Below are 12603 nucleotides of genomic sequence, written 5' to 3' on the forward strand. Positions count from 1 at the left end.
GCTGGTTTTTTTCAGTGGGAGTTCAGACTAGAATCTCCCACACTCTGTACAATTCAGAGCCACCAGCGTGAATATCATGCATATATCTAAATCGATCCTGTTCTGTTTGCTGCATATCTTTTCAAAATTCTTAAATGATGCATGTTGACATTTCCAATTTAGTTCAACCATTTTTGGGAAAAAAACACAATCTAAAGACTTCATTATGCTATACAGCAATTTATTGATACCAGTAAACCTGTACCACCACAAAAATATACCTTTTTGTGCCTATAGTCTGTTTTGAATCATTATTGAGTAGAATTTCCACATTTTAAAACAGCAAGCTGATCTGATTTGAGCATTTTTTGTATCTGATGCCTTGCAATGACATTATTTCAATTTGGGTAGCTAGCACTGTCTTTCAGAAATGAAGGGGTTCTATTTACAGATGGTTCACAAAGAAAATTTAGAATGCTAAAATTTAGACTGCTACATGTAATTTATTTCAGAAAAACAATTACTGTTTTAGGGTATTTGCTGCTCTTTGTATGTTAATTCTCAAGCAACTAAGATGCTTTGCCGAAGTTGACCACAAGGTGGTGAATAAGACCTATATTTCAACAATTTGAACATGTTGGGCGGAATAAGAACATAAGAACATAGGAAATAGGAGCAGGAGTAGGCCATCTGGCCCTTCGAGCCTGCCCCGCCATTCAACAAGATCATGGCTGATCTGAAGCGAATCAGTTCCACTTACCCGCCTGCTCCCCATATCCCCTAATTCCCTTATCGATCAGAAAACTATCTACCCGTGATTTAAACATATTCAACGAGGAAGCCTCCACCACTTCAATGGGCAGAGAATTCCAGAGATTCACTACCCTCTGAGAGAAGAAGTTCCCCCTCAACTCTGTTCTGAACCGGCCCCCCCTTATTTTGAGGCTGTGCCCTCTAGTTCTGGTTTCCCTTCTAAGTGGAAAGAATCTCTCCACCTCTACCCTATCCAGCCCCTTCATTATCTTATATGTCTCTATAAGATCATCCCTCATCCTTCTAAACTCCAACGAGTACAGACCCAATCTGTTTAATTTCTCCTCATAAGCTACACCCCTCATCTCCGGTATCAACCTGGTGAACCTTCTCTGCACTCCCTCCAAGGCCAATATATCCTTTCGCAAATAAGGGGACAAAAACTGCACACAGTACTCCAGTTGCAGCCTCACCAGTGCCTTGTACAGTTGCAGCAAGACCTCCCTGCTTTTATATTCTATCCCCCTCGCGATAAAGGCCAACATTCCATTCGCCTTCTTGATCACCTGCTGCACCTGCAGACTGAGTTTTTGCGATTCGTGCACAAGGACCCCCAGGTCCCTCTGCACAGTCGCACGATGTAATTTTTCTCCATTTTAAATAATATTCCAATTTACTATTATTTCTTCCAAAGTGGATAACCTCACATTTGCTAACATTATATTCCATCTGCCAGATCCTCGCCCACTCGCTCAGCCTATCCAAATCTCTCTGCAGACTTTCCGCGTCCTCCACGCAATTCGCTTTCCCACTCACCTTCGTGTCATCAGCAAACTTGAATACCCTAGATTCAGTCCCCTCCTCCAGATCATCTATGTAAATGGTAAACAATTGAGGCCCCAGCACCGATCCCTGCGGCACGCCACTGGTCACCAACTGCCAACCAGAAAAGCACCCATTTATCCCAACTCTCTGCTTCCTGTTAGATAGCCAATCCCCAATCCACGCCAACACCTTACCCCTAACTCCGTGTACCCCAATCTTCTGCAGCAACCTTTTGTGAGGCACCTTATCGAATGCCTTCTGGAAATCTAAAAACACCACATCCACCGGTTCCCCTCTGTCAACCTAACCCTCCCAAAAAAATTCTAAGTGATGAATTTGTGGGAAAACAGGAGTAATTCACGCTGGGTTTTTTTCAGTGGGAGTTCAGACTAGAATCTCCCACGCCCTGTGCAATGCACAGGCCACCAGTGTGAATATCATTAGATTTTAGTGGGCCTATTTCCACCTAGGAGCCTGAAATCCGAACTGTCAGCCTGACCAGCTCGATCACTGGCCAGTCCTGGGCCCTCATCCCGTTTCAGACCGCCCCGATCTCCAGCCAGTGCCTATTCCCCCTCAATACCCCCCCCCCTCCCCCCACCCCCTGCAGCGCAGACACTTCTGCAGGCAGACCACCCCACCCCCCTAGCCTGTCCCGGTCACGGGCCTTCCTTCTGCCCCATCAATCCCAATGGCAGAGTGGCAGTGGGACCTCTACTGATGGCCCCGCAATAGGCCCTGCCCCCTTAGCATTGTCCAATGCCTGCTGGGCAGTGCCAAGGTGCCTCTGGGCATGGGCACTTTGTCCCTCAGGCATTGCCAGTGTGCCCAGAGGGCACCACCCCGCCACCGCTGGACTCATTGGGGGGCCCCAAATGCCCCCCCCCCCCCCCCCTCACTCCAGTGGGGTCAGGCCGCTAGCTCCCTGAAACTGGGGAGGTACTCTAAACCTTGCTGGAGTGAACCACTCTGGCAGGTTGGGAGAGGCTAGCAGACTTGGAGAATTCAGTCCCAGGCATGCTAATAGCATTTAAATGATATTTAAATTATAATTTAAATGCTAGCCCCATCTCCCCATCTATTTCCGGCACAGAGCAGGTCACGCCAGTTGGCACTGGGAGACAGTAGCAGGGCACGAATGCTCGCGGGAACCCCACGAATCGCCCTCCCGTGTGCTTCTGCTGGCCACGGCGCGAGATGGGAGAATTATCCTCGTTAATTTTCAGAGCTGGACTAATCTAGCATGAGCTACCAACTGATCTGTTCTTTTTAAAATAGAGATTATTTTCATACAGTTTTAAAAGTGCAAACAGAAGTTGAAATGCGGTCCATTTAAACTTAAATCTATATTGACAGCAAATCAAAATAAAATTACTGCCTGTTGGAAATGCAAAATAATTTAATATTTATGACAGATTATAGTAGAAATTATTTACTTCACAAGTCAGTGTAGGTAAGAAAATTTGTTTTTGTTTTTGGTACCTCTTTACCTAATAGTGTAAGATGCTGATCAAAAGATGTCTCAAACTTTTAAGTTTAGAGATTGTTGATTTTATTTTGGTGCCATCAAGTGATCATTGAGTGATATTATTTTACTGCAATAGCATTTCAACAGCCAGCATCATGTGCTAAAACTAGTCTACAGTCCTTTGTACACTACTGACTTGATGAGAAGCAGTGAAAATACCAACAAATGACAAACTGAATGCATTATTCTTTTAATTTTGGTAAAATTAATCTGTTTTACAATGTCTGGAATTAAACCGTTTCTTTCTCTAAGCAAAACTGTTAAAGGTTTAATTTTTCTCCCATTTCAAGTGTACTTCTTACAACTTAAATATTGTTTGTGTATTTTTGTAGTATGATATGTATCCACAGGGATTCTCTACTGCACCCTCAAGCACATAGTATATGCTACTTTAAATCTTTGGTGCTAAAGGACATTAGCCTTCCAGTTTAAAAGCAAATTACTGCAGATGCTGGAATCTGAAACCAAAAGAGAAAATGCTTCCAGCCTTCCAGTAAGTGGGACACTGAGGCAAGTCAAGCTTGGTTTGGAATTTAAATTCATACATTGTTCTTAGGCAAGTCGGGATCAGTTCTGACTGCCTTCCATAGGGAACAATGTGTGGCAGAAGAATATTCTGCTTATAAAATGCCTGTGCCTGCTGTTCTGTAGCAGTCTCTTAGTTACATAGTTTTAAAGATGTAAATTGCAGAATTGTCTGATTTTGACTTTTGGATGCTTCGGATTGAAGAAGAAAACTAACAATAAATAGATCCAAGCAACCCTTTGAGGCCCCTTTATTAGGAAAATTGCACCTCATTGAGTTCAATCTTTCCAAGATTTTGTTCAGAAGATTGAAGATGCTCTTAATTTATAGCCTGTATTATGTTTTCAGGCGTGGCAGCTTATGTTGGATGGCAGAGCTCATCAATCCTTAAACCTCTTCTTCAGCAAGGACTCAGTGATGCCGAGGAGTTTGTGATATACAAAGCCCTCAATGCCCTGACCTGCATGTGTCAGTTGGGACTTCTGCAAAAACCTCACATCTATGAGTTTGCCAGTGACATTGGTGAGATTTATTGTTGCAAAAATGTTTTCGTTTTTTTAAAAATAAAGGTTTTTTGCACTGAAACACGCAATTTAAATGACCAGTGATTACCCAGTACAACCTTCCCCAAGTGATTACACATTGAGTCCAGACATAAGGCTGTTCAAACATACTGCACAACTGTGAACATGCACGCTTTCTGATTGGGCATAAAGAAACACACAATTTCTAAAGAGGCAAATGGTTCATTTGAGCATACATAGAAAGAACATGAAAAGACCATCTGACATCAATGCAATTGTGCTACCGACCCTTATTCCAAATTTATTATTATTGGAGTGGGAAATTGTAGCTAACTTCAGGAGGAACTTGGGAAATTACCTTCTTGAATCTCTTGGGCAATCTTGAAAGATCTGAGAGACATTAGGTATCATAGTAACCTAGTGTTATAGTACTGGACTAACAACCCATAGGTTATGGGCGGCATGAAGGCTCAGTGGTTAGCACTGCTGCCTCAGTGCTAGAGGTCACTGTGCAAACACTGCACATTCTCCCCGTGTCTGTGTGGGTTTCCTCCCACAGTTGAAAGATGTGCTGGTTAGGTGTGTTGGCCATACTAAATTCTTCCTCAGTGTACCCGAACAGGTGCTGGAGTGTGGCGACGAGGGGATTTTCACAGTAACTTCATTGCAGTGTTAATGTAAGCCTACTTGTGACACTAAATAAACTATAAACCTCAAGTTCAAATACCACCGTGGTAAGTTGTTAAATAGAGTTTTCTAAATCTGATCATTTCAGGACTAGTATCAGAAAATTACCATTAGAGCTGTACAATTCATCACATCAAAAAAACCCAACTGCTTCATCCCAAGCGGGTAGATATGCTTTGGCTCCTTTTTATTTCAAATTTTAAAAAGGCGGCACGATAGCACAGTGGTTAGCATTGCTGCTTCACAGCTCCAGGGACCTGGGTTCGAATCCCGGCTTGGGTCACTGTCTGTATGGAGTTTGCACATTCTCCCCGTGTCTGCGTGGGTTTCCTCCGGGTGCTCCGGTTTCCTCCCACAATCCAAAGATGTGCGGGCTAGGTTGATTGGCCATGATAAATTGCCCCTTAGTGTCCTGGGATGCATAGCTTAGAGGGATTAGTGGGTAAATATGTAGGGATATGGGGGTAGGGCCTGGGTGGGATTGTGGTTGGTGCAGACTCGATGGCCTCTTTCTGCACTGTAGGATTCTATGATTCTATGAATTACAATTGGGTGATTTTGTTGTCTGAACTTTTTGGCCACTGCTGTCACATTTTGAAACTTGCTCATGATATTTCTTGTGCACTGTCCTAAAGATAATTTCCATTAGGGTAATTTTGCTTCCTATGAACCAAAGCATGGCTTTATATAGAACATAGAACATAGAACATTACAGCGCAGAACAGGCCCTTCGGCCCACGATGTTGCACCGACCAGTTAAAAAAAAAACTGTGACCCTCCAACCTAAACCAATTTCTTTTCGTCCATGAACCTATCTACGGATCTCTTAAACGCCCCCAAACTAGGCGCATTTACTACTGATGCTGGCAGGGCATTCCAATCCCTCACCACCCTCTGGGTAAAGAACCTACCCCTGACATCGGTTCTATAACTACCCCCCCTCAATTTAAAGCCATGCCCCCTCGTGCTGGATTTCTCCATCAGAGGAAAAAGGCTATCACTATCCACCCTATCTAAACCTCTAATCATCTTATATGTTTCAATAAGATCCCCTCTTAGCCGCCGCCTTTCCAGCGAAAACAATCCCAAATCCCTCAGCCTCTCCTCATAGGATCTCCCCTCCATACCAGGCAACATCCTGGTAAACCTCCTCTGCACCCTCTCCAAAGCCTCCACATCCTTCCTGTAATGTGGGGACCAGAACTGCACACAGTACTCCAAGTGCGGCCGCACCAGAGTTGTGTAATGTGAAATATCTGGTAACGTAGCATCATCCAAAGGTTGAACAGAAAACCTTGCTATTATATTTGCTTTGTGGGAATTCACTGAGCCCTCCTGTGTTTTTCTAGTTTACAAATAGCAGAAAAATATAAGATGATGTAAGTTTTTAAAAATTCCTTCACTGGATGTCAATTTTGCTGGCAAGGCCAACATTTATTGCCTATCCTAATTGGTCCTTGAGAAGGTGTTGGTGAGTTGCTTTACTGAACGATTGCAGTCTATATGGTGAAGGTGCTCCCATAGTGCCGTTTAGCAGTGAGTGCCAGGATTTTGACCGAACAACGATGAAGGAATGTTGATAAGTTTCTTTGTCGGGATGATGATATTTGAAGAGAAACTTTCAGGTAATGGTGTTCCCATGTGCATTCTTTGTTCTTTTATGTGGCAAAGGTCAGGTGCAGAGCCTCAGAGTTGTTGTGATGCATCTTATAAATGGTAGAAACTGTAGCCATTGTGCAGTGGTGATGAAGGGAGTGTATGTTGAAGGTGGTGAATGGAGCCAATTAAGGGGACTCTGTTGAACAGTGTGGAGTTTCCTGAGAGTTTTTGGAGCTGTATTCGTTGAACAAAGTAAAGTATTCCATCACATTCCTGACATTTGCCATGTAGATAGTGGAAAGGCTTTGGGAGTTGGGAGGTGAGTCACTAGCCACATAATAATCCCTCATTTGATCAGCTTGGCTGGAATTGCTACTAGTTGTGGAGCACAGGTCTTTAGTATTACAGCTGGAATGTTGTAAGTGCCCATAGTATTTGATATCATGCAGAATGACTCAAATTGGTTAAAGATTATATCCTATGATGATAGGAGCCTTAGCATTTCTGACTGAAGATGGTTGCAGATGCTTCTGCCTTTTCTTTTATAATGCACTTGTTGAGCTTTGCCATCATTGAGAATGGAATGCTCCTCCCATTATTTAATTGTCCAAAAATTTTCATAACTGGATGTGGCAGGATTGCCCAACTTTGACATAGAACATAGAACATAGAACAGTACAGCACAGAACAGGCCCTTCGGCCCACGATGTTGTGCCGAGCTTTATCTGAAACCAAGATCAAGCTATCCCACTCCCTATCATCCTGGTGTGCTCCATGTGCCTATCCAATAACCACATAAATGTTCCTAAAGTGTCTGACTCCACTATCACTGCAGGCAGTCCATTCCACACCCCAACCACTCTCTGCGTAAAGAACCTACCTCTGATATCCTTCCTATATCTCCCACCACGAACCCTATAGTTATGCCCCCTTGTAATAGCTCCATCCACCCGAGGAAATAGTCTTTGAACGTTCACTCTATCTATCTCCTTCATCATTTTATAAACCTCTATTAAGTCTCCCCTCAGCCTCCTCCGCTCCAGAGAGAACAGCCCAAGCTCCCTCAACCTTTCCTCATAAGACCTACCCTCCAAACCAGGCAGCATCCTGGTAAATCTCCTCTGCACTCTTTCCAGTGCCTCCACATCCTTCTTATAGTGAGGTGACCAGAACTGCACACAATATTCCAAATGTGGTCTCACCAAGGTCCTGTACAGTTGCAGCATAACCCCACGGCTCTTAAACTCCAACCCCCTGTTAATAAAAGCTAACACACTATAGGCCTTCTTCACAGCTCTATCCACTTGAGTGGCAACCTTTAGAGATCTGTGGATATGGACCCCAAGATCTCTCTGTTCCTCCACAGTCTTCAGAACCCTACCTTTGACCCTGTAATCCACATTTAAATTAGTCCTACCAAAATGAATCACCTCACATTTATCAGGGTTAAACTCCATTTGCCATTTTGCAGCCCAGCTTTGCATCCTATCTATGTCTCTTTGCAACCTACAACAGCCCTCCACCTCATCCACTACTCCACCAATCTTGGTGTCATCAGCAAATTTACTGATCCACCCTTCAGCCCCCTCCTCTAAGTCATTAATAAAAATCACAAAGAGCAGAGGACCTTGTGCTTTGGCCTTGGGATCGCTTAGCTCTGTAACATGCTGCTTCTGTGATTTAGCATGCAGGTGTGTTGTAGCTTCACTTATTTTCAGTAAGCCTAGTTCTGTTTCTGACATGCCTATAAACTGAAAAAGGTTTACTGTAAGGAAAAAGTAGATGATGGTGATTCAATACAATAGGCTTTAGTCGATTACTAGGACAAATAAAAACAAGAAAAGGCAACACTTCACCAAACCTTAGTAATACTAAACCTGTACTAAGGAGGTGCAGATCACAGGACAGTATTTTTTTCAGGCATTACAAGAAAAATTAGTCCCTTTGGGTAGCCTGACTTCAACATTCTCTGTCACAGTAAGCAATTTGCTTCTGCTTTCTGTGCACAGTGCGCTTTGATTACTGTTGAAGTATATTTTTAAAAATTCATTCATGGCATGTGGGTGTCACTGGCTAGGCCAGCATTTATTGCCCATCCCTATTGGAGAGTTAGTTTCCAGGGTATGGTTATGCTTTTCTTTGAAGGATCTGAAAGTGGACTTCTACAGCTCTTAAGTAAATTTTCTGCTGTACACATCTGACGTTTATCAATCTATATTAGAATTAATTTTGTTTAAATTGCTTGAAGTGCAGAAGATACTATTTGGCTGTGTTTCTCTGTAGTTTTTATATTATCTCAATGTTTGTTTTTAACATGCTCTTTTTGTTTACATTAGCACCTTTTTTGTGCCATCCAAATCTCTGGATACGTTATGGAGCTGTAGGATTCATAACAGTGGTAGCACAACATCTGAATATTGCTGATGTCTACTGTAAACTGATGCCATATCTAAGTCCATTCATCTCACAACCAATAATACAGGTACAATAAAAATAATTTGGTTTGCTCTATAATTTACTTTATTGCAGTTGGTTGTTTTGTAACAAACTCCAGCATTTTTAAAATTCTTCTCTGTATTTAATTTCATACAATATAATTTGGAAATTTTAATTAGTTAACTATGTTAGCCAAATGAGATTAATGTTACAGCATCATTAGATTGAGCTCACAATGATGTTGGGGCTTATTGCAAAATATCAAGTACTGAGAACAGTCCAGGCCTGGGTTTTCAACAGCTGGAAATTGTTTTGTCTGCCTTGAATTTCTACTGACTAGCCACAATTATAGTTGTAAATGCCTGGGAGTAAGTTGCCTGTCTGTTTTCTTGATCATGATTGAATTAAAGTGCCATGATATTAAATTGAAAGACTTTGAAGTCACACTGGTTCATTCACAAATGCTGAATTGCTTCATGGAATAGATTAGGTTTCTTGTCATAGTTTTGTTTGTAGACTAGGTGTTTTTGAAACTCCAATTACAGTAGACCACACTACAAAGTTTCTAAAACAATTTCTATATTTTTTACTTTACCATATTTGTATGCATCCTATACATTTATATTGTTTCACCTGAACGATTGTTGAAATGTTAAGTGGAAAGCCAGTTGAATTATTTTGTTTGTTACCTCTGTCTTTGAAGGTGGGCCGTAGTAAACTCTTCTTCTTTTGTTAATTTGTTGTCTATAAATAATATATCTCAAGACTGAAGGACAGATTTCAGCAGAACTTGCTACACAGATGGGGTATGACCCAAAGCAGAACTGATTAGTTTTTGGCGAAGATCTGGATTTTTTAAAAAAGAAAAATGGGTCACATTGACTTTTTAAAAAAAAGAATATTATGAGTTTTGTTTTAGAATGTTATTGATGGAATTTATCTCAGCTGTCAAAATGAAACTTGAGTTTTCAGAACTTGTTGGATGTGGATTAACCTGAAACCTCCTCCATGAGCTGGAAGTTCATTTCAGCTTTGTACTTGTAGAGCATCAACCAGGGAAAAACCTCGAGGAAAAGCTGCATTGTTGTAATATTGTTGAGTTATCGACTGAGTGTCCTCTTCACTTGTTAATGAATATTGTTCAGACTTTAAGCTTTTTTTTGGTAACAAATGTAACAGTGCACTAAAAGGAATACAGATTGAGGCTTTAAAATTCATGACTGGATCTGTAATTTCCTCTGAAAAGGAATCGATTATTAATATGAACTGTTTTGTTCTTAAGTGCGTCTTATGGGCGATTTGAAAACAAACATTGGCTGAGCCGAAGAATAGAACATCAATTAACACCACTACTTAGACCATTTAGTGACATAAATAAGGGAAGGAAACGCTGATTCAAATTCCTATCTTAGCACAGTATCATCTTGAATTGTTCTGATGCTCTAGTTAATTTGCTGAAGATCAATTTTTTTTTTAGAAATGTTGCTAGGCAAAGTCTGATTCACTATATAGAAATGTTTTTAGTTCAGTTGTATTTGGATTTCAAGCAGCTTGTTTTTGGAATTTTTACAGATCGATAAGGAAATTGTGCTGTTGAGTGTTCTCAAAGAGCCCGTCAACCGTTCTATATTTGATTATGTGTTGCGATCAAAGGACATAATGAACTTGTACAGGCACTTGAACTTGCGCCAGAAGATACGCAATGGACTCTTGCTGGAATGTCCGCTCCCAGAGGACCCAATTGTTGCGCAGCTGTTAAAGAAACTTCTTTCTCAGGTAATACTTAATAAATGTGTTTTTAAAAATAATATATAGAGAATCTCCAATTGCATTGTTCATTTGGATGAAGTACCGAGGACAAAAGTTGCAATTGTTTGTTCTTGAGACATCTCGGTCTAATAGTTAAATAACATAACCTCAAGTCAGCCTGAGCCTAATTGTTTCCTGAGGAAATTTGGCAGACTAGTTGGAAGTGCTCATGAACTTTGATTTCCCTATTTTGGATTTTCTTTGTGTTTCGAAAAAAATGTTTTCCATCTGCAACAAATTATGGTGCCTTATGCATGGCGACCTATGCTAGGTAATGGATTTGTGCATACATGTAAAAACTAATGAAGATCGGGTCAGTTGCTCAAAATACAACTATCTATTACAGCAAGCATGAGAGTCATTTAAATCTACATATCCTTTCCATTAAGTTTAATGTGGAAAAGTGTGAGGTGATTCACTTTGGAAGGAGTAACAGGAATACAGAGTACTGGGCTAATGGTAAGATACTTGGTACTGTGGATGAACAGAGGGATCTGGGTGTCCATGTGCATAGATCCCTGAAAGTTGGCACCCAGGTTGATAGGGTTGTTAAGAAGGCGTACGGTGTGTTAGCTTTTATTGGTAGAGGGATTGAGTTTCGGAGCCATGAGGTCATGCTGCAACTGTACAAAACTCTGGTGCGGCCGCATTTGGAGTATTGCGTACAGTTCTGGTCGCCGTATTATAGGAAAGATGTGGAAGTGTTGGAAAGGGTGCAGAGGAGATTCACCAGGATGTTGCCTGGTATGATGGGAAAATCGTATGAGGAAAGGCTGAGGGGCTTGAGGTTGTTTTCGTTAGAGAGAAGAAGGTTAAGAGGTGACTTAATAGAGGCATACAAGATGATCAGAGGATTAGATAGGGTGGATAGTACGAGCCTTTTTCCTCGGATGGTGTTGGCTAGCACGAGGGGACATAGCTGGGCGGCACGGTAGCACAGTGGTTAGCACTGCTGCTTCACAGCTCCAGGGTCCCGGGTTCGATTCCCGGCTTGGGTCACTGTCTGTGTGGAGTTTGCACATTCTCCTCGTGTCTGCGTGGGTTTCTTCCGGGTGCTCCGGTTTCCTCCCACAGTCCAAAGATGTGTGGGTTAGGTTGATTGGCCAGGTTAAAAATTGCCCCTTAGTCCTGAGATGCATAGGTTAGAGGGATTAGCGGGTAAATATGTGGGGGTAGGGCCTGGGTGGGATTGTGGTCGGTGCAGACTCGATGGGCCGAATGGCCTCCTTCTGCACTGTAGGGTTTCTATGATTTCTATGATAGCTTTAAATTGAGGGGTGAGAGATATAGGACAGATGTTAGAGGTAGGTTCTTTACTCGGAGAGTAGTAAGGGCGTGGAATGCCCTGCCTGCAGCAGTGGTGGACTCGTCAACGTTGAGAGCGTTCAAGTGGTTATTGGATAAACATATGGATGATATTGGAATAGTGTAGATTCGAGGGGCTTTAGATTGGTACCACTGGTCGGCGCAACATCGAGGGCCAAAGGGCCTGTACTGTGCTGTTATGTTCCATGTTCTATTACTAGAAATAGTGCTCTTTATGAATTTTATACTATCTTACACGGGGAAAAGGCAGGAGAATGGCACTATGGAACCATAGAGTCTGTACTATGTAGAAGGAGGCCATTTGGCTCATTGAGTCAGCACCAAAAGAGCATCTTACCCAGGCCCACTGTATCCCTGTAACCCCGCACGTTTACCATGGCTAACCCACCTAACCTACACGTCTTTGGACTCTGGGAGGAAACCAGAGCATCTGGAGGAAATCTACGCAGACGCACAGAGAAAAAACAAACACCACACGGTCACCCAAGGCCGGAATCGAACCTGGGTCCCATGCAGCAGATATGATGGGCTGAACGGCTGCCTCCTGTGCTGTAACAGTTCTGTGATTCTATGAGCAGTGAAAATAGTGTGTTAAATTGAAATAAATATAT

General features: G+C 42.1%; 1 protein-coding gene across 3 annotated transcripts in view; it reads left to right on the forward strand.

Moving 5' to 3' along the window:
• pik3r4 (phosphoinositide-3-kinase, regulatory subunit 4) overlaps window positions 1-12603 on the forward strand; it is an 80434-nt gene that overhangs the window by 17116 nt on the left and 50715 nt on the right. For all 3 annotated transcript variants that reach the window (XM_078242247.1, XM_078242256.1, XM_078242264.1), the window contains exons 6-8: window positions 3960-4133; window positions 8758-8903; window positions 10430-10633. In XM_078242247.1, coding sequence (XP_078098373.1) covers window positions 3960-4133; window positions 8758-8903; window positions 10430-10633 — 524 coding nt within the window. The remainder of the gene's footprint in view (window positions 1-3959; window positions 4134-8757; window positions 8904-10429; window positions 10634-12603) is intronic.

This window comes from Mustelus asterias, chromosome 2 (genome assembly GCF_964213995.1).
Source record: "Mustelus asterias chromosome 2, sMusAst1.hap1.1, whole genome shotgun sequence".
Lineage (NCBI taxonomy): Eukaryota > Metazoa > Chordata > Chondrichthyes > Carcharhiniformes > Triakidae > Mustelus > Mustelus asterias.